We start from the raw sequence: 23747 nt of genomic DNA on the forward strand, positions 1-23747 counted from the left end.
ACCATATCGCCCTCCCCAAGGGACTCCGGAACACCATAAATACGGAGGTTATTCCTCCTGTTACGATTTTCAAGGTCCTCTGTGTGAAGCTTCAACTGCTGTATCTCCTTCTCAAGAATCGGAATTTTCGTAGATACATCCTGGACGTCGCTGATGCGTTGTTCGAGTTGCAGGACTTTGTTTTCAATGACGACCCATCTGTCTTCTATCTGCTTGAGCTTCTCATTAGTTGCCACCATGAAAGGTTGTAAGCCACGAACTTCTTCCAGAATAGAATCCAGCACGGGGTTCTGAGAGGTGCGAATCGGAGATGGAGGATCATTTTTTAGGCGTTTTGGTTTGGTTCCGGTGACAGAAGATCTCGCATGGCCTGCGTCCTGAGACATGATGCCAACAGAGGGGCAAACTAGGAGGACCGCAGGAATGAAAGTCACACCACAATGATAAGAGTATTGAGACCCTATATGTAGAGGTATGAGAGATGCTGCCAAGAAGAGGTCTTAGAAGAAGTAATACGTAGCACTGGAGAAGCAATACCTCAAGTCTACATGACATGCGTCGAGAAGCAGTAAAAATTAAGTCCATGCGTAGATAAAAGAAACATCCAGGAACATGGCATCAGAGAAACAGCAAAGCGTCCATGAGATATGGGACCCAAGGGAATTATTTAAGGTTCCACGCAGGATTAACAGCAAATGAGAGGAAGATATGAAGCACAGCGCAGGGAGCACCACAAAATGGCCGCCAAAAAATATTGGTAGTAAAACTAGAAGTCCTGAGGAGAATATTGGCGCCAATAAACAGGAAAATGCAGGGGTATCATGCTGCGCATAACGTGGGACATACCTTGTCAAAACATGAGCATTGTTGCAGCCAACTGGCTGTTATGGTGGTAGAAGTGTCCGAAAACGGAACGCGAGTGCGACGGCACAAAATGGCGGCCACCCGCGCTCCGTAGTAGTCAGAGAAGGTGTAGCGGTGAAAATTCACAAAAGCGGCAATTACGAGCGCCGCTGCTGCTCGCAGTACACGGGGACCATGTTCCGCCGTGTAAAGATGCTTTTTGCCGGTCTCCGGGTGCAGGGAAAGTGCGGAGAAAACAGGTAAGCTTCCCGCGTCTTCTCGGAGCTCACGGAGGCAGCGCCATCACCCGTCGGCGCGTAAGCCACGCCCCCGTTTTCGGTCCTCTTATCCTCCCTGATCTCCGACCTGTTCCCCATTCCGCTCGCTCACAACCTCTCTGCCCACGTGATTCTCCGGAAGTGTGTTGTGCATGTTTTCAAGGTGTCAGAGGATTGATTCAATCAATCAAAGTTTGTTTAATTTGGTACCAGCCTATAAAACATTTCAAGCAACAAACTAATCACACTTTTAAATTATATACATATAAATAAATAATCTGTTTAAATTAAGTATGGGCGGAAAATCCGTTTCGCTCGCGGATTTTGCGGATTTTCGGTAAATTCGCAATCCGCGAGATTCGCGAATCTCCCGCAAAATCCGCAAATCCGCGAGCAGCGGATTTTGCTCGCACTGCTCGCACTGTTCGCGTGAGTTCGCGGCTTTCCAGTACAACTTCGCGCCCCGCGAATAAGTGCAAAATTGCAGAAATACGATTTTAGCAAAACTGAAACTACTTACCAGGTTCAAAAGTTCAGGCTCATCATTAGTAGCCATTTCCTGTAGTGCTTCCTGAGGGGCCCCTCCAGAGTTCAGTTGCCAGTTGCAACTATTATGTGACCCTGCTCTGAACCTCAGAATAGTTACACATATGCCACAAAGGTCCTGAATTACAGCTAAGGGAGACAAGCAGGAGCCAGGCTGGAAGTTTAAATCCATTAATCAGCCCCTAATTCATTATTGTCAGTTGGGGCAGGGCAGGTGTTGTAACTAATTTTGCAACAATGAAAGCACTTAGCAAGTACAAAAGATCACTAATCAGGAAGCACTAAGGAAGCAGGTGCCAGCTAAAAAAATATTCTGTGACACATTAATCAGCCCCAAATTAATTCAGGTCACTTGAGGCAGGGAAGGTGTGCTTGCGTTGCCACAATAATGTACACTGACTGGACAACCAGAGGGTGCTGTGATGAAACAGAGGGTGGCATGGGTGGGCCAGAGGGTGGCATGAGTAGTCAGAGAGTGGCAGTGGTGACAGAGAGTGGCAGTGATGAAGAAGAGTGTCCCAAACAGGCTGGACACGTAGAAACAACAAGTTCGCGAAACTTGCGACCCGACAGGTAAGTTCGCAATTTGCGAAAGTGTACAAAACCCTCGCGAACTGGCAGAAACCCGCGCAAACACAAAAAAAAAAAAATCCGCGAATTCGCGGATTTTGCGGATTGCGAGTTCGCAAATCCGCAAAATTCGCGAACGCGAGATTCGCAAAATTCGCCCATGCTTAGTTTAAATACATCACATAAAAAGATACATTATCATAAATCAGGGGGTACTAATACATGTAAAAATCCTTGGGAGAAACTTTTAAAATCATGAAACTGGTGATGTGTACATCGCCCGAAAGATCCATGGCAGGCTGCAGCCTGAGGAGAGATTAGGGCCCAGAAGAACCATGACAACAGTAGCTGTAATGAGATGCATTAAAAAACTAAATACATTGGACCTGTGCTGGTAATGATTTGCCCGCATAAATAGAATTGATCAGGATGTAACTATGAATAACAGGAGGGGGTTAAGCATGGGAAATCAGAACATAAGGCCCGCCCTCGTCCTGAACCACACAGCATATAAATAGCGACCGAGGCCGAAAATATTAAGCGACTAGGTTCAGATCGTAGAATTCGGTAGGCCTCTTGGAAGTGTCACACTTAGACTGATACTTATAGAGTCTTGATCAAAGTCCGCTTTGGCCTGATATATGTGGGACAAAAGAATAAAATGTGCTCCACAACTGAGTAATTACAAAAAAACACATAGTGGTGATCTGGTTCAGTTATTTGTGCTATTGCTAGTGAATTTGCTGACTAACAAAGTACCCAGCCTAAACTTTATAAATAACGTGCAAGCTTGTGAAGGCTGTATTGTATCCATGCACGATTCCAGAACAGGTACAGGTTTATTAGATAGAAAGTCGCTCGTCAGGCCTCCTGATGTTGTGGAGTTCACTAACTTTGCTATTCTAGTAAGCAGCTTTACTATCGTTAATTGAAGAGGGGTTGCTCCATTAGGCACATATGCCTAGATGCATCAAGGGTTTTTGCATTCGCAAACGGTGCGAATCGCAAAATTCGGCCGTTTGCGAATGCAAATCCCGTTTTTGGGATGCATCAAGCATTTTGGTATTTTCGCAATTTTAGAAATCGCAATTTTGTTGCGATTTCTAAAATTGCGATTGCATTTCAGAAATCGCAATTTTGCGATTTCTTAAATGCAATGCATGATTACTTTAGAATTGCGAATTCTCAATTTGGAAGGGGTAAATTAGCATGAAGTTGACCTTCATGCTAATTTATAGAACACTTTCAAACATGCACTAGTTGCATATTTGAAAATTTTCATTTACACACACACATGTCCTTGGGTCATGTGTGTGTGTAAATTGCACTTACAGTTCAATTTCCGGGGTGCAGGGAAGGGTTCTTTGAACCCCCCGTGCACCCTTGAAATTGCATTCACATTTTGCGAATCGCAATTTGAAATTCGCAAAATGTGAATGCCTTCCCATTGATTCCTATGGGCCTTTTGGCCCATAGGAATCAATGGGAAGGGTTTTCCTTAATTGCGATTCGCAAATTGTGAATCGCAATTAAGGGAAATTACCGAATCGCAAAATAATTTGCGATTTTTTGATGCATAGCATTTTGCGATTTCTTAATTGCGATTCCTTAATTTTCGCAACTAAGAAATCGCAAAATGTTACAATGATGCATCTAGGGGTTAATCCCAGATTGGTAAAGTGAAATTGAACACTATGTACTAGGTTCCCTAGGGTACTGCCTGCCCTTTGTTTGATCATCTTGAATTGCAATCCGACCTACCTAATTGTTATTCATTAGGTAGGTCACAAACTGCGACTCAATCCGATTGGCCCCAATAACAGGGAAGGTGACCTGCAAGTGTCAGCAAAGCACTATGTCTGTGACTTTTTAAATTACATCTTTTTTCTAAACACCAGCCTGTTTTCCTCGATGGAAACGGAGCTGCTTTTTACAAAAAAAAATTGTTTTAAAAAAGGTTTCTGTAAGAGTTTGCAGTGGTCTACTTCCCCAGAAACGTTTAAGCAGTTCCCAATGTAGAAGGGCTTCAAATGAGAGACAACTTCATTTTTTCAAATATGTTACTAGCTCAATTTGGGAGTTGGTAACTTTTCGATGGCTTGCATATTCAATTTGCAAACCATTGCTACATATGGATATGGTACCGATTTGCAATTTGGAAGGAATGCCAAAACATACTCTCTCCAATTTGCAAATCGGTACCCATTTGCAATTTATTTTCAGGAGCTGTAAAAGTAAAACATTTGTGAGCACCATATAGGTTTTTTACATCTGGCTAAGACTTTATAGACGGGGCAGAAATTATTTTTAACTTCTGACCTACATTCCAAACCTTTGTACATTTTAATTTTTTTAAGTGTGTTGAGCCAGAAACAGCCCTGAATCTAACTGCACTGGCTTCATCAATAATAATTCTGAGAGACAATTTGCTTCAAACCTGTGAAGAGTAGATTTAGGTTTTATGAAAGAAAAAAGATATTCAGTATTTACAGCTATATATGTAAACTTATCTGCTATGCAGACTTAGAACACAGGGCAATGGTCTTCATGTAGCAGACTAACCAATTTCCAAGGACATCTGAGTCTCGAGTCATGCTCTTTTATAAAACTGTACAAACACCTGTGTTAGACATTCAACAATAGATGAAGAAAAGCGTAATCTTGGAATACACCAAAATCATCTGACACAGACTCAGTAACAGTATTGGTAGCTTACATCTGTCCTAATCTGTGACTAATGAAGCAAACCAAGGTCTGGTTGTATGCGGCACATTGGCGATGCATATTAGCCTCTCCAAGAAGCTAATTAATTACCTTTGTTGAATATCATCACTCTATGAGTATCAACAAAATATCTGATGCTGGAAGTTGTCTGGAGTCACCAAAGAGCATAGGTTAGTACGTACCATGTACTGAAAACCTATTGAACTACTTTGAGGACTATTTCAGTTTTAATGAAGTATTTAGTCTCCAAGGGCTTCAGAGGTGGTTACCCACTTGATCATCTTCTTATTGGTGGTAATCAAAAGAACATGTGCAATTGGACAGTAGATATCAAAGGAAAATGGAACACTGAGGATTTCTTTTCAGTACACAAACAATGACTGATTGATACACTGATCCTTCAAACAACAAACTGTGAATTTGCTCAGAAACAATCAGCATGGTAATTAATGCACTCTCTTAAATGGTGGAAATTAATTCTGCTGGTGAGTAACCATTGTTAACTTCTTGTGGGAGAGCAACAATAGATTGTGGATTAGTGGACATGAAAACAAACACCATATTAAAATGTAGCAAAAATGAAGAATACGAGTCTGTAACTTTCAGAGCTGATAATTTGTATGATCTTATGCAATAAAAAAGCAATATCACTGCATAATTTAACAGCTGGTAACAATACATTTAACTACTGTGCATAGAATAATGTGGGGGCAGATAATATTGATGAGATCACCAACTACATGAAAATATTGCTTCTAGATGGTCCCCGTCCCTATCTTTAATAAAATCTGATTTATTGGGCCTCACCTTTAAGTGTTTTTTCACTGGGTAATCATAAATGCCATAATGCCCGATTCCTCATGAGGTCCTATTATCAAACCAATTCACAAAAAATGTGATCATAACAGATTACAGACTAATACACTGATTTATATTATGAAAAGTGTTTTTCCCAAAAACAATCCTGGTACATCTTGAACGGTTGGCAATGATCAAATGAATTATCTTGTTAGAACAAGGAGAGTTTCAAGAGAACAATTTCACTATTGATCACTGCTTGAACCTTGGAGATTTAGTTCAGAGGTCTATTCAAGTAGTTGGTAAACTTTGTTGCTTCTTTGTTAACTTCCAGACCATGTTTGATTTAGTCGACTGGAATTCACTTTGGAATAAACTACTGAAATATGATATTTCCTAATGATGCTGCAGATTTCGCACTCCAATAACTGGGTACAGGTTGATTATAGAACTAATGGTATACTTACATCCAGGATTCTGGTGGAGAATGGGCAAAAGCAAGGGTGCATTTTAGCGCCTTTGCTTTTTTAGTCTGTTCCTTTCAGATTTTCTCAAAGAAAATACTGCTTGCCATTCATTCTGTCCTAAAATAGGAGATATCAATATTTTTTATCTGAGGTATGCAGACAATATTGCAATCATGAATTACACTCCTATTGGTCTGCAATGGAAGATAAAAGCCAGAAATTAATATTAGATGATTGATTGCCTTTTAATAAACTTGGAAAAAATCAAGATTATGATTTTCGGTAAAACTCACAAAAACATATTTGCTATATTCAAAGCTCTCCCTTGGAACAATTAAGCTCTTTTAAATACTTAAGGTTACATTTTACAAAAAATCTTTGTTAGGATAGTGACCTACCCCTATAAAATCAATTAAAATAAATATATTATCACAGTGAATTATGGTGGTCTTTTGCACAAGCCCCTGATGAAAGTGGTATTAGGAAAACCTGTCCTGCTAGCTCCAAGTGTTGCTTAGTGTCTGGCATTTGATCCCAATGTGGTGTTTACTACTGTGTATGGTAGCTGCTTATAAAGGTTCTTTTAAATTCCTTCTTCCTCTTGGATGTAAGTTTTAAGCCTTGAATCAGGCTTTCTTGCTTGGTATCTCATGACTAAGGCGGAGAATTTTCGATTTATACATGCCTTGAGGTGTGGGCATAGTACAAATAAACATTCAACAATTATATGTAATGCTTTATTGTTAGGAAGGAATGTCATGTCGTTGCAGGTAACCATTTTATATCCAGTTCTTTCCCCAGTGTAAACATACTAAAATTTGGAATTCATGAAAAAGTGACTAATTGTAACAATGTTCTGAATGCTCACTTCTCAGAAAAAAGCAAGAGTAACGAGAGAGAGCATTTTTCCACTAAGGTATCAACAAAAGATCTGCTTCCCTGGCTTAGTAAAGCAGAATCTTTCCCCTTTTGTGTAGCTTTCCTAACAAGCAATTGCTAGACATACTTTTAAGAGTAGGAATAGGAATAAACCCAGCTTGGAAATTTAGTGGCATGAAAATGAATATAAAGCAAAATGACTGCTGCCGTATTTTTTAACTCAGGGTAAAATATAGAAGATGTGTATTATTTTAAATTGTCTATGCTTTTTGAAGGAGCGAAAGGAAATTATTTCTCGATTATTTTCAAAACATAAGGTATCAAATCATTCTGATGTGCTCCCTTTTTGTTAGGATGTTTTGTGGGAAATTGGAATAGCTTTTGCAATTTGATTAAAAGAGACCCAAAAAATATGATTTAGATGGACCTTTGTTAGATGGTTTGTCTTAATGAAATTGAGAAAATTTTTACTGTTTTTAAGATATTAACCTACAATTGTCTTATGAATATTTTGTTGAATAATGTTGAGCCAATGGTGTTAACTTTCAATTTTAATTAGCGAAAAGCAACAATTTTAAAGTTCAAACAAATAAACATGAAGTCGAAATTAGCAAGGCACTAAAACCAATATTGTCTGTGTTGTGTGCAGCTTTCACAATGTGGTGAAGATTTTTGTAGCTAATAGGGTGGTCAACAATATATTTTATTCTGTTAATCTCTACATGTAATCGGGTTTCATAAGTTAAAATTATCCTGGGGCGTGGCTTGGGCTCGAAGCGGAATGGCTGCCTGCTAAGGGAGCCGGAATTTACATTCGTCCAGAACATCCTTAAAAAGTCTCTCTGCGCGCCGAGAAACCCTTGCGGGGCATTGCCAAAGAGGCAAGGAGTACATCTGAGGTGTTGGTGTCGGAAGAACTACGACGCCGCAACCACACCGTGACACTGTGCATATCGCGGCTCCGAGGAGAAAATGGCAACGTCCTAGTGAGCGCGACTTGGAGACTGGGGCTGCGCTTACCGGATAGGAGTCACTTTCCAGCGGCTGATTGCGGACTTGGGCCATCTACCTTCTGCGGGAGCTCTGCTTGATTGTGGATCGGAGCTGGGGCTGGGCACATCGCTGCAGTGACTGGAGTATCCTGGATAGTTGCCCGCTGCTGAGGCCTGTAGGGTGACGAAGCTTGGGCCACCCCCTGGACTGCCAAATTGAGTACAGTGCAACGCGTGCAGGTGTTCTGTGCGGACTCCTGCGCCCGAGTCTACGAGCAGCACCGAAGATAAGACTGGGCGGCACAGAAGAAGAGGCGGAATCAGCGCAGAGGAGCGGCACTTGAGTTGACCGGCAGGGTAGGAGAAGCAACTAGGCGGGCTGGGACTGGGCCGTTGGGGCCGCGCAGCCGACATTGGGCGTCGCACCTGCATGTGTGGTGGTGCTTGGTGGGTTTCAGGCGGCGAGGGGCGCAGACCCAAGGTGGTGGGTGCTGTGTGCTCTGGGCAGTTGCTGGGCTGCCTCTTGAAGGCTGAGGGGCACTACCTGGTGTGCTCCTGGGCTTCCGCTGGTCCAACTCTGCGGGCCGGAGGGGTCGAGGAGACACGAGGCGCCGCTCGGCTGGGAGGAGGTGGGAATGGCGCTGCTCTGGGGGCACAGAGTGGCTCACTACATCTGGTCACCTGCCGGGGAACTGAGGCTGGCCCTGCAGAACACAGAGTGTCTGAGCCTCTCACGAAGAATGGAGCAGCGAGGACTCACAGCCGGTTGTTGAAAAAGTGCATGTGAGTCAATAACCACATCTCCTGAGTGGGGTGTGCTGATACCCTGACTGAATGCTGGGGGCACACACCTGAACACGAGATACGGATTTGTCTTGCTGGATTCTGGTCCATACATAGGCAGATACAGAAGTGGTGTGAGAGGCTGGTATTGAAGAAAAGTTGCTGACCATATAGCAGGAGGTGATATTGGATTCACGGTGGTTCTCGCTTTCGACATGGACAAATCAGAACCCAGACAGGCCAAGCTACAGTTTGATAACAAGCGTACCACCCGCGCTGCGGACGGAATGGGCGACCAGAGCGAGATGCGGAATGCTTCGGGTTCTGAAGAGAACACGGCAGAGGACACCAGGACCATTCTATCGGAACTCAGCACTGGCATGAAAACAATAGACAGCAAGATTGATGCGCTGGCGACCAGACTAGACATGGTCAAAAAGAAGGTGGAAAAACACGAACACAGACTGGATGTCCTGGATAATTGAGTGTCGGATGCACACGATGCACAGGCTGAATCAAGAACACAGATCCTGCAGATGGAAAAGATTTTGGAGGTCATAAGAGCAAAAAATGAAGATTTGGAGGTGCGCTCGAGACGCAACAATCTACGCATCATTGGATTATCGGAATCAACACCAATATCCAAAATGGAGACATTCAATGATGGTCTGCTGCGAGAATTGTTTGGGTCTGTACTTTCCACCGTGATGATTGTGGAACGGGCGCATCGCACACTTGAGCCAAGGCCTAAACCAGGCGCACCACCGCGCCCGATCATAGCACGTCTTCTGAATTACGCTGATAGAGACACTGTGCTGCAAGAGGCTCGGGCAAAAGATCCGGTGGTCTATAAAGGGGACAAGCTATCTTTTTTTCCTGACTACACTCCGGGGGTTCAAGCGGCAAGGAAGGAATTTGTACTGTTAAAGAAACTGCTGAGAGAGGCCTCTGTCCCCTACGCCATGTTCTATCGGACCAAGTTGAAAATTACGCATGAGGAGCAATCACATTTTTTCACGGACCCAAAGTCGGCATTGAAATTCACCAAACATATTTGCAAGACAAGACCTAGGCAGCATACGCAGGTGGAGGCGACTGTGGAGTCCGGGCTGGATGACGCGGATTAGAGATGCGCAGCTGATCCGACAATGATACCTGTTGCTGCGAAAAATATGTCGACAGCCAAACTAGTTCAGGTGGCAGTGAAGGTCTGACTGATTGGTCAAATGATGTGGGAGATGGCCGGTAGAGACTCACGGACACTGAAAACTGTTGGCTCTGGGAGGGAAATCCCTACATACTCATCATGTCATGTTGTCATGGGGTGCGCAGGGGGGCTGGCTATTGATCTCCGGTGACCGCATTTTGGTGCGGGCATTTGTTGCTGAACCACTTCCCCTGGCGGGTATTCCCCGAATGTTGAGACTGAATGGAGCGGGATACAGTTTGGAGGATGGGTGGTGGGTTTAGTTCTCGACCTGATTGGGAGGTTGGAGTAGGAGGCGGGAGGGGGGAGGGGGTGCGCACAGTCATGTTACTTTTTGTTTTGTTTCTCATCACATTTCTTAAGCTGCACGCAGGTACAAATCAAGCGATTGTATGGGTTGGAATAGTGCTGGTTTGGCATTCTCATTGCTCTTCTGAGATGAGTTGCGTGGCAATTGGAAGTAGATATCAGGTAATTGATGGCAGATAAATGCAGATTATTGACCTGGAATGTAAGGGGACTCAATTCACCTAAAAAAGTAAGACAGGTGTTGGCATACCTGAATCGCCACGTTGCCTTATTGCAGGAGACGCACTTAACCAAATATACGGATGGTGGTGTAGCGGGCTGACTTTCAGGTGTCTGCATCTTACTCTTCTTATGTGAGGGGAGTTATGATCTTGGTCAAGAGAGGTGTGGAGTTTCAGCGGTTACATACATATGCAGGTGAGGAGGGCAGATGCGCTATGGTGTGTGGTAGACTAAGTGGAAGATTGATTACAATAGTAAATTTGTACTGACCCATTGTGAATGATTCATCTTGTGTAGCTCGCATATGTGGGGTATTGAGGGACTGGCCGGAGACTCCTGTTTTCTGGTGGGTGGGATTTGAATACGTATCTGAACGCAGGATTGGACAAGTCTAATCCCATTTCTCACTGTTCCCCCTAAAAGTATTGAATGCGCAATAGAAGCATCAGAGGGGTTTGCATTAGCACTGCGGTGGGGATACTGAGAGATATACGTACTCAATTGAGAAAAAGCTGAGGAAACGCTGCGAAAGTTGGAACGTGAATATGAGACTGAACTGAGAGCGGACAAACTGGCTCATCTGCAGAAAATGCTTAAGAATTATGATGAACTGTCAGACACGGAAATAAAATACTTATCGCATAGGCACACAGCTAGACGATATGGGGAGGGAGCAGGACCCGGACGCACCCTAGCGCTTAAGATAAAAGAGCGTATTGAGCAACCACGGATAGAAAGAATTGTAGACGAACAGGGGAGTGAACATCACGATCCGAGCGACATTATGGAACAGTTTAGAAGCTTCTACGCAGATTTATATAAATCGCGGGGAAGTGTACCAGAGATAGAATTTGAGAAATATCTAGAAGATATAGGGTGTGCCTGGCTTTCTGATGGACACCAAGAGTATTTATGTGTGCCTATTGATGAACAGGATGTTAAGAATGCGATTGCAGCGTTGTCTAACGGTAAGGCACCAGGACCTGACGGACTAACGGTCGAGTTCTATAAGAAGTATGCAGATCTCCTTGCGCCGCATCTCCTGGAGATGTATGCGGAGGCCTATGACTCGAGGAAGCTGCCGCCATCCTTAAGAGAGGCATTAATGATTACATTGCTCAAAAAAGCAAACTACCAGACAGATGTGACTCTTACCATCCGCTGTCCTTGCTCAACATTGACGCCAAGATTCTGGCAAAGATTCTTGCGACCAGACTTCAACCCCTGATGCAGAGCTTGGTATTGCCAGATCAATCGGGTTTTATACCTGAGCAATCCACGTCTTACAATCTTCAAACCATTTTCTCTATGTTCCACTTTCTTGAGCCATCTCTGCAGGCGGCTGCAGTGCTGTTGGACGCGGCCAAGGCGTTCGACTCGGTTGAGTGGCAGTATCTGCACTATGTATTATGTCGTATGGGGTTTCCGCCGCTGTTTCTGCAGAGGATAACAGTGCTTTATACGGAGCCGAGCGCGCAAGTGCGTATTTGGGGTCCTACATCTGAACCATTCCAAATTGGGAGGGGCACACGACAGGGGTGTCCGCTATCACCACTGTTATTTGCAATAGTCCTGGAACCACTGGCCTGTGTGATTCGGCAGCGGCCTAGGGAGACTGCACTTAATTTTAATTATCGACCGGTAGCCATTTCACTTTACGCGGATGACATGGTCCTTTTCGTCCGTGATCCACCTAGATACCAGGCACAACTGCTTAGAGTATACGTTTGCTTTGGTCGTCTATCGGGCCTATATATAAATTGGGATAAATCCTTTATAATCCCACTGACAATGTCAACTGTTTGTCCCGACTTGGAATTCCCACTGGTGTGGTCCACAGAACCGGTGAAATACCTAGTAGTCTGGGTGCATCGGGATCTGAGTGTAGTGATCAGGGAGAATTATGGGAGGGCGTTCTTGACATTGGAGAGTCAAGTTGACACCTGGATTTCGTTGCCATTGTCATTGGCAGATCGTATTGCACTTATCAAGATGGTGGTGCTGCCGCAATTCCTCTACCTCTTTATTACCATCCCAATAGTGCTAACATTGCGATTTTTCAAGAGTCTAAGGAGTCAGCTGATTAGATTAGCATGGGGGGCAAATATGCTCGTGTACAGTGGACAATTCTTACGAGAGGATATGAGAAGGGGGGTTTGGAGCCCCAGACTTTTATGTGTATTATTTAAGTGCACAAGCTCAGTACATATTTCACTGGTACAGACCATATGCATTTACTCCACATGTCGCAGTGGAGGAAGGAGATGTTGCCCCAATTCCACTATACAGTGTAATTACTCAGCGAAATCGTGGTACTCCAAAGGCAGAAATCAACGCAGTTGACACTACTGTTACTGCCTGGTGGAAGATAGGACATCTGGCGCAAAAGCTTCAGCTGTATGCACCATATCTATATCTTGAGGATCATGCTGCCATGTCTGTGACACAAGAGACGCCATCACTATGATTGCTGCATGAGGCAGGTCTCAGGCACATGTTGGATGTTTATCCGAATGGTTCATTTATTACGCAAGATGACCTGAATTATGTTAGTAACCAATCCTTACTGTTTCGATTTGCAATATATCGCCTACGACACGCGACTAAATTACACTACACCACCTATCCGCAAGAACCTCCCATGTTGCTGTCCTTGCAATTTGCGCTCACCACTCCTAGCAATAAAAGATTAATATCGAAACTGTATAAAATGATCAAACTTGAGGGTGTGGATGTTCAGGACCGGAGTTGGGAACGATGGTCTGAATGTTTACCTGAGCCAATCTCGGAGGAAGACTGGAAATATATTTGTGGTTTGACAGGGACGCTTAGCTGTGGATCTTCAGTGCACTCCACTCGTATGTTTATTGTGTTGCATATCAAGGGGGTGAGTGGCAAATTTGTGCGTCTTGCCTTGTTACTGGCGGCACGGAGAATGGCGATTACATGGGGGGTAGATGCAGACCAAAAGCCGAAATGTGGATAAAAGATTTGGTATATTGTAGGGATAATCTAGTGACCTACGCGGAAGAGCTGCCCACGATTTCAAGGCCCAGAGACATTTGGGAACCGCTGCGTGTATATCTGCTTAATCAAAACAATTCAGATAATGTCTAGAGAAGAGTTCAGAGGGGCGGATATTCTATTATGAAATGTTTTGATATAATGCCGGGTTAGGTTGGTACAATCCAGGATCATGCAATGTCAATGATGTGAACTGTTTGAGTTTTGCTTTATCTTTGTTTTGTTGGTATTTTGTTGGTTGATTGCTATTTTGTTTAATGTGGACTAATTCACACCAAGAATATGATGATCTGCACTCTTGAACCGGGTGAACTGTGTGTACTATACTGTAATGCGTTACGAGTAGATTCACTGCTGCAATATTATAGCCGAATATTGGAATTGTATTTGGAATTGTACTAAAATTCAATAAAAAAATAAATAAATAAAGTTAAAATTATCCTATTGCTCCATATTTTTATCACCGTAAATAGACGAAGAGGTAATATAGCACACTCTTCAAAAAGGCTCACCAAAACACATGTTCATGCAAATCTATGTACAGCGCAAATCAGGCTAAAAAGATCTTTACTTTTGTTTACTCAGACATCAGACCAATTTTATGTTTCACTGGCCTCCATTGTAAACATTTTATACAGAGGTCTAGAAAACAAATGAAATTTAATTCTTGAAAATAAAATCTCACAGCTTGAACTTTTCTCCTAATGCTGGTCAGGGTGGAATGACCTCATATTTAATCATGGATTTTGATTTCAGGAATTGCATTGTTACGAAATGTTAAAATCTAATGGACTTGTATAGTTTTACATTTATTTCAACCCCCACAATAATCAAAAAGTAGAATTAAGTATGTAAACTAACTATTCTGATCTTCATACAAATGACTCGATTAGTATTGCTCTACAAATGTGGAATAAAGACAGAGACAATTTTTGTGCAAGATTGTGGATCTGTATCCTTCTATCTTATTCATAAATAAGCATCAAACAAAATGCCCAAACCAGAACACACAGTTTCTTGTATCATTTTTGCATACATTGTATTAAAACAGAACATATTGCTACTTTACTGCTGGGTTTTAAGCATCTATGTCAGTTTTTCAGATGTAAATGTTTGTGGCATTAATGTATTAGGTTTTATTTAATAAAAATTCTCTTTATATGTAAATTGGGAAGTTTGAAGCATGACATATGTTTTAAGAAACCAATATATTTTTGTTATGATTACAAAATGTCTTCATATTACAAATCTTCACATTTCAGGGAAAATATAGCAAACACATGGATTTTCGTGATAACTCTTTTTATCTAATTAACATAATCCTTTTTCCAGCGAGCCCGGGATATTGTTCACCTCCTTTTAAAGCATGCTGCAAACACAAATACCTTGTGGAGTGGCCATTCACCACTTTCTTTGGCAATTGCAAGTGGTAATGATCCGGTAAGGAATCACTGACTTCTTATTTTATATAATATTTCACATATAAATTATCCTGATGTTTTTTATTAAATACTTTGTAATGTGTTCCTCTTCTAAATTTTTTGAAAAGTATACAGCTTTTTTAGGTGGCAAACATTAATATTCTATAAGCATCAATATTTGATTTGTACATCTTATTTCAGCCGTGATAATATGAATTGTGTAGTTAACAAATCTTCATTTAAGACTCTATCTACAATTACATACTTCGTATTGCTATTTCAGGGCATCCTTTATTTATTCATTAAAAGCCAGATGCTCAAAATTTCACTGGTAGGATTTTACTGAAAGTACCATTTTAAACCTGCGATATTTGATGTGTTTTACATGAACTAATATTCAGAATCTTTCAACAGTAAGTTTACTGCAATTTTCTCGAGTATGTGGAGAGGTAATTGGGCATAGTAATTCTATTGCTAATCGCTTTACCTGTAAAACCTAGTATGTCACTTGCCATAATAGTTTTCTTTCTGCATTAATGTTGATACTGCTTGAGTATATCACTTAATCTATTCAGTTTATACATTTCTATGGCCAGTTCATGATTTTTATTCATGTTTTTTGAAAACCACATACTCGGAGAAAATAGCTTAATAAAATGGAAAGACGGGAAAGCACAACCCATCATGAGAAGTTGTTTATAATAACAGTGAATTTGCAAATCACAATATATCTGAGTAGGAATATTAAAGAAATGGTAAAAGTCACTTAAAAAAGAAAATCCAACAAAATACACAAGATGGAACATAAAGTCATAAACCCATAGGTTGCTAGACATTGCAAATAGAAAGTTTCTTCTACCTTATGAGAATTTATGCTGAAGAATGAATTAGCAATTCCATAATAACATAGATGTGGCATGTTACTTTTGTATTTGATGAGGAAATTTGCAGAAATGTGATAAGTGATTTAAATTAGTGAACACAGCAAAAATCACACAAACTTTAATATAAGATTATATATACAGATGTGCTGCAAAGATTTCAGATTGTCATATCTGCCCTCTGCGAATGAAGAATGAATAAGGAACTGGAAAACAAGTATCCTTCAATGTTAACCTGAAGAGTGTGTACTTGGTAATAATTTTGGTGGCTACAGATGGATGTTGGGGGTCAGGCAAATCGGAAGTAATGCAGTCTGATATGTCACAGTAATTCATCTATGGAGGGTTCTGTCCATTTGATATACTTGGACATAGTTATCTAGTCTGCCCGAGAGTATCAGTTGCTGCTCACAAGATCTCCTTTGTCTGAAATATAGTATTACATCTGCGACTGTAACAGTACTAAGCCTACACACCTCCTTATTTGCTATTTTGACTTATGTCATAACAGTGTTACCAGCAGGTACTACAAGTCTGTCCATCAGGATTGAAGTCAAAATTGCCAGGGCTGGAATAAATTATAATACAAATAGTTGCCCGATTTATTTTTTGGAGAAGGCTATAAAATATTAAATATTAGTAATTAGGCATAGACTTATTATTAGTGGCCGGAGTGGTATCTCTTGAAGGATTTGTGGGCCCAGATTATAGGACCCAAGAATACCAGACCCAGAAGTCATAGATAGAAAACCACCAGACCCGGAGTCTCAAGCTATACTGCGGGCAGCTGCTGCACCCGGCCCACTCAAACCCTCCTGCTTCACAAGTTATGCCCTCAGCACGCCCACGACCGACTGTGCCTCCCCCTGCCACTCGCACCATGGATCTGCAAATACACCAGCTCCCATTTACCACCTGTTCCAGGCAGATGGCGCATTAGTGTGGCTATGGGCCCATTAATTGCTATTGAAAGGGGAAGTCATGCAGTTTTTTGTAATAACAATAAGTGGCCATGGTATGCCCAGATGTGGGTCCCTTGCTTACTTTGTCACTGGATTCAAGCTAGACTGGCTGAGGTGGATTGAAACTCCAAAACCGGTCGCAGGATGCTTGTTTACACTCCAGGGAGGACCTGGACTGGCAGTTCGGGCTGGACTGTTCCCATAAGGCACAGGGTCAAGACTGATTTGCATATGGCTGGATCCAAACTGGGGTGGCTTATTGAGCAGAAGAATGGTGATGGATTAAACCCAGATATGTGACTGGGGGTGAGTTGCTGAAAAGTTTCAGCCTTCCATCCATCATTTTATTGTGTTTGCTTTTTAATAACCTTTGCCAGGTCTCTGGCTTAAAGACCAGGTATTTGCAGGCAGGGAAGTACGAGTGCCAGAGAAATGAGAACTGAAGGTGCAGTTTGCCCCTAGCTCTCTTTTTATTTTTCAAGGGTGGTAGGCGGATTTTAATCTGCTTAAAACTGCAAATTCTGCCAGGAAGCTTGCGTTCGGTTTTTGTGAGATGTAAACAAGGAAACTCATTACTAGGAATAGGACAAAAGACTTGAGACAGAAAGCGATCAGTTTAGCAAGTATTTTAAAGTTCTTATGAGCGACAAAGTCAGTCTCACTCTGTCAGAGAAACTATCCATGAGACTTCAGTGTATTCAAAAAGCAGCAGCCCAAATTATTAAAGAGCACATTACTCCAACCATTTCCAACTCCATTGGCTCCTGGATGTACATAGGATTTAGTTTAAAAGTGTTGTCATTATACACAGCATTAGGAACACTGACAACATGCATGGTATTTTCGGTCTGATGATGAAGATGAGAAGGCGTCTGCAGCCCAAGAAAGATCAGTGTCCATCCACAGTTCCAGTTCTGAATCCGAACAGGAACAGGACTCAGAAATGGTTGAGTCCTTCCAAGAACATCAGATCATGAGTACCTCTGCCCCAGATCCAAAACCTAAAAAGTCACTTTCCACAGAAAAACCTGCTCACTGGCCACCACTGCATAAAAGCCATGCCGCGCACCAAAAATCCTCTTCGGAAGCCAAGCCCTCGGCTTGGCACTGAAAGAAAGGCTTTCAGCAGGAGCCTCAACCTCCAGATCTGACAAAGGAGTCTTCGGACCAAAGCAAAAAACTTCTGATTCTGAACAGAGTCAGCATACATAATAATACAGCATTTTATATAGCGCGAACAGCTACCTCACGAGGAGCTGTCGAAACTGAAAGCAATTTCCGCACCCAAACACTTCTCTTTTAGGCCCAAGACTTTTATCGTCAAATCAAAATCACTTCCCCAACCAGTTCTCAAGGCAATTGCCGAAGAACTCGATCCAAAGCAAAAAAACATTGCAAATACAGCCTGGCACAAAGAAAATCACTGTCCAGCCAGCAAAAACTCAAGTTTCCAAGAAGCTCTGGACACTTCACCACCCCTCCTAAAAATCAAAAAGACAAAGACACTAGCTATACACAGCCACTTCTACATATGTCTCCACAACAACCTGTTGCTCCAGCTACTCATTTATCGCCTATGTCACGTGTGGAACACATTTCTCCACATCAATCCCCTTCACATAACGAAGACACAGATGAGGATTCGTTAGATTATCCACAACTACAAGACTTTTGGGAATATTATGATGTTGAACCACAGGATAATACTGATTGTGGCCTATATCCATCAAAGGCCTTCGCTACCAGAAGATGCCTCACCTTTTAAAGATTTAATTGCTAGGGGAGCAGCCTTCCAACAGGTCCCTATACATAAAGATCCCATTGATGATGATTTTCTCTTTCAAACTCTTATTAATGGTGAAAAAGGGACACAGTATTTGCCAATGTAAAAATGGGGTTTACATCATGCTGATGAAATATTTAAAGACCCAGTTAAAGCTTGCATTATCACACCGATAATAGATATTGGGGCAGATTTACGAGGCCCTTGCGCCACGTTTACGCCGCTGTTGCGTCACGCAAGGCGGCGCAAACGTGGCGCATCCCTACGAACGATTTACAACGTGACGCATCTAGGCAGATGCGTCACGTTGTAAAGCCCTGCGCCGCTTGTGGGCGTTCCGGCGCAGGGTGGGCGTTCCGGGGCAGGTGCGCCTCGCAAAAGTGGCTGAGTGAAATCTATGAGATTTCACTCAGTCACTTTTAAGCCAATGCTGCGTCAAAAGCCTGCGCCTGCTTGAAGCAGGCGTAGGTCTTGACGCAGCATTGTTAAAATGGGGCTCTCCCGAGCCTTGCTGGAGCTGCGTCGCGCTTGCGACGCAACTCCAGCAATGCGCCACATTTCCGGCACAGATGCGTCACGCATCTGTGCCGTTTTTGTACCATGGTGCGCCGCATTATAAATGCGGCGCACCATGGCTGGCGTAGCTGTGGCGCACTGTAGCGCATGTTAACTGGCGCATCCCTGGGGATGCGCCAGTTAACATAAATCTGCCCCAAAATGTATAAAGCAGCCTCTTCAGACCATATATACACTAAAGGTCAATTACACCAGACTCTTTAGCTGTAGCAAATGCTAGGAAAAGAGCAGGAGATGCTCCTCCACCAGACAAAGCGTCAAAATTAACAGAATCTTCCGGCAAAAGGGTTGTGGCACAATCCGCAAACCAATGGAGAATAGCAACTAGCAAATAGCCAATCCCTTTTAGCTCGCTACAACCAGGCACACTGGAATGAAATGGAGGGTCTCCTCCAATATCTCTCATAAGAGGACAGGAATTAGTTACAGAAGGCAAACTAATTTCAAATAATTCCATGAAATGTGAAGTTGAAGTTGAAGTTATTTGTAGAGCGCTCTACCACCAAGAGGTTTCTTGGTGCTGTAGAAGGAACCTGAAACTGAGAGAAGGAGGGGAGGGGTGTTAAGAAGGGTAGGAGTTAAGAAGAGTAGGCAGAAGAAAAGAGGTGGGTTTTAAAAGCTGCTCGAAAGTCAAGGTAAGAGGGGGTGGATCTGATGGTTAAGGGGAGGGAATTCCAGAAAAGTGGGGCGAGTGTCGAAAACCTGGATCCACCCGATTTCTTTTTGCGGAAGCGGGGGACCTGGAGGAGGGACAGGGTGGAGGAACGGAGGGTTCTGGTTGGAGTATAAGCCGTGATTTTAGATCTGATAAATGCAGGGACAGTGCCGGCAAGGGACATAAAAGTCAGGCAGCCCATCTTGAAAAGTGAACGTTCCCGGATGGGAAGCCAGTGGAGGATTTTAAGCAGGGGAGTGGTGTGACTGGATTTAGGGAGCCTATAAATGAGGCGTGCCGCTTGATTCTGGATGAGCTGTAGGCGTCGGCACTCATAGGGAGGGATGGCTACATAGAGGGCATTGCCGTAGTCTAGGCGAGATAGTATCATTGCCAGAGTGATGATTTTGAGGGCTTCGGCTGAGAAGCAGCGTGAGACTTTGCGGATGGTTCTCAGGGAAAGAAAAAAGACCACCGAGCTGATTTGAGGTCGCAGAGAGAGATCTTGGCTGACTTTGATGCCCAAGGTTTTCACAGAAGCAGAGGGAGACGGGGAGAACCAAAGAATGGGGGGCCAGAAAGCAGAGGACCAAGGATTAGAAGGGCCACCGATCAGGACAAGTTCAGTTTTATCGGGGTTTAGTTTTAGTTGGTTGAGGTTCAGTTATAAATGAAGGTATGTGCCCTTGATGTGCCCTTGATGCGGCCGATACTGCAACTCGAACTATAAATACTAGTATTTTACTTTGTGGACATGCTTGTCTTAGGGTGTCTGGTTTCAAACCAGAGATTAAACAGGCTATCCTAAATTTACCATTTGACAAGAACAAGTTGGCCTCAAGTTAACACTGCCCTCAAAAAGATCAAAAAAGACACAGATTTGGTAAAATCTATGTTGGCGCTTCAAACGACAACATTTTGTGATTCCTTTAGTTGCCCATCATTTAGACAGGGTGCTAGTTCTGCTACTACTGACACTTCAGCAGCCTCATACAAGGACCGGGCAGTATCCTCACCTTCAAGGGGGTTTTACAGAGAATCCTATGGAGGAAATCATTTTAAAGGCCGTAGTCGTGGAAATTCTACAGGCACAGCCAATAACACTAATACCAAACAATGACTTCAGCCATGTTCTCCCCAAACATTTAACACCTGTAGGGGGACTTCTTTAATTTTTTCTGCTACAATGGAAGAATATTACCACCAATCAATTGGTGTTAGATATTATCCAACATGGTTACTGTGTGGAGCTCATCTCCACTCTTCCAAACATTCCTCCTCCCAAATACAGCCTCTCTGTTCAGAACAAACTTCTTCTAAAACAAGAGACAGCAGCTATTTTAACAAAAGGTGCAATACCTCCAGTTCCAATACAACAACATGGAACAGGAATATATTCCCTTTACTTCCTTATACCCAAAAAGGATGGCTCACTCAGGCCCATTTTAGACTTCAGAGTATTAAATCAATACATTCTGTCAGAACATTTGCACATGGTCAGCTGTCATGAGGTTATACTTTTACTTAAGCAGGGAGATTTATTAGCAACATTAGACCTCCAGGACGCCTCCTTTCACATACCCATTCACCCAGCGCATCATAAGTACCTACGTTTTCTTTTCGAACGCAAACATCAGTTCAAAGTACTTCCCTTCGGAGTCAACACAGCTCCAAGGGCCTTCAAAAAATGTCTATCGGTGGTAGCAGCGCATCTGCAAAGGGAAAACCTTCATCTCTTCCCTTATCTAGACAATTGGCTTCTAAAAGCAAACAGCCTAAAACAATGCAGCCAATATACTCTATAGACTCTAACTTTCCTACACCAGTTAGAGTTCACAGTCAATCTGCAAAAATCTCATTTGCAACCTGCACAAATAAAGCCATATCTAGAAGCCATTCTCAACACTCAACTAGTGCTAGCATCTCCAAATTCAGTCAGAATTCAAAGCATTCTGTCCTTAGCACAACAATTTCAAACAGGAATACAAATTCAAATCAAATCAGTTCTAAGAAGGCTGGGCATGATGGCATCATGTATAGCCATAGTTCCAAATGCCAGACTGCGTATGAGACCACTACAATAATGCCTCTTACGTCAATGAAATCAGTCACAGAGTCACCGCCAAGACCTAGTGTAGATAGACAGCGGCACACATCACTCTCTGCATTGGTGGAACGTACAAAACCTACCCAAAGGGTGGCGTTTCTAGACCCAGTTCCCCAAACCATTCTTACAGTGGATACCTCTCTACAGGTTGGGGAGCTCATCTGCAACATCTAACTATCCATGGGATAAGGGATATACAACACCAGGGTCTCCATATCAACTACCTCAAGCGCCAAGCTGTTCAACTAGCATTGAAAGCATTCCTAGCTCACCTACAAAACAAGGTTGTCCTAGTCAGGACGGACAATATGAAAACAATGTATTATTTACAAAAACAGGAGAGGTGGTAGGACTACTTTCTGTTCAGCTATCACGTCTAGCACAGACAATAGGGCGTTTAGCTCTACATCACAACATCTATCCACTAGCAGAACATGTCCCAGACCAGTAATCAAGTGTCAGACCTCCTCAGCAGGATGCAGAAACAAGATCATGAATGGGAACTTCAACCCAGAGTTTATTCACATACTAACACAAATGTAGGTTTCCTCAAATAGACCTATTCGCATTCCCCGAAAACATAAAAAATGCCTAAACTTTGAAGCCAGATTCGAACAACCTCTATCCTAGGTCAATGCCCTATGGATCCATTGGTCAGGGATATTTGCATACACTTTCCCCCCTCTTCCACTACTTCCATTTGTGGTCAGGAATCTACTAGACATCACTCACACTAACACTAGTGGCGCCCACATAGGCTTGCCAACCATGGTTCACCACCCTACTTCAACTCTCTCAAGTGCCATATGAGAAGCATCATCTCAACCCGGACCTCCTCACACAGAACCATGGAGAAATGAGACATTCCAATCCTAAGGAAATGACCCTTGCAATGTGGCTCCTAAAGTCATAGAGTTTAGTTACCTTAACCTTCCACAAACTTCTAAGGATATTCTTAAGGAGGCGCTTAAACCGACAACCAGAAAATGCTGCGAGATGAAAAAGGTTTGTTTACTGTCAAAGATTGCAATCCATTTGATATACAACAGCAAACAATTATTTGTTATCTTTACATCTACAAACATTAGGTCTTGCCTACACTTCTATGCGGTTACATTTAGCTGCAATAGCTGCTTATCTACAAAACAGACAACATACATCTTTATTTAAAGTTCCTGTCACTAAAGCTTTCACTGAAGGACTTCAAAGAATTATTCTCCCAAACTACCACATGCATCAGTTTGGAATCTTGGGGCCAGATGTAGGTCGCCAATTACCGGTCGGTAACCGCCGAAAATCGGTCATTTCGGCCATTACCGACCTGTAACCATGAAATGAGATGTAGGAGCCCATATTTTACCGACTCGGAAAATATGAGTCGGAATAATTCCGACTCGGTAAATAAGAGTCGGTTTTTTACCGAAGCGGAATTTTCCGAATACATAGTTACCGAATTCATATTTACCGGTTCGGTAAATAAGAAACTGTAAAATAATGGCCATGGAGATGTAGGTAACCCAAAAAATACCGAATTCACAGAAAATCGGTATTTATGAGTCGGTATTTACCATGGAATGAATGCAGGTGGTAACCAGGTGAAGGCTATAAATAGAGACCCAAAATGCAACAGTGTAAGCAGAATGGCGGCTTTCTACGTCATTGCAAGGTGGCAGAGACTGCAGGCAGAAGAAGAGAGGGAATGGCAAAGGGAGGAACAAGT

The 23747-nt window shown here is 42.7% G+C and overlaps 1 protein-coding gene across 1 annotated transcript in view; it reads left to right on the forward strand.

Moving 5' to 3' along the window:
• Positions 1–23747, forward strand: part of ANKMY1 (ankyrin repeat and MYND domain containing 1) — a 661439-nt gene that overhangs the window by 371845 nt on the left and 265847 nt on the right. The window contains exon 12 of the mRNA XM_086943729.1: positions 14975–15082. Within this exon, the coding sequence (XP_086799855.1) occupies positions 14975–15082 (108 nt within the window). The remainder of the gene's footprint in view (positions 1–14974; positions 15083–23747) is intronic.

The sequence above is a fragment of the Lissotriton vulgaris genome, chromosome 11 (genome assembly GCF_964263255.1).
Source record: "Lissotriton vulgaris chromosome 11, aLisVul1.2, whole genome shotgun sequence".
Lineage (NCBI taxonomy): Eukaryota > Metazoa > Chordata > Amphibia > Caudata > Salamandridae > Lissotriton > Lissotriton vulgaris.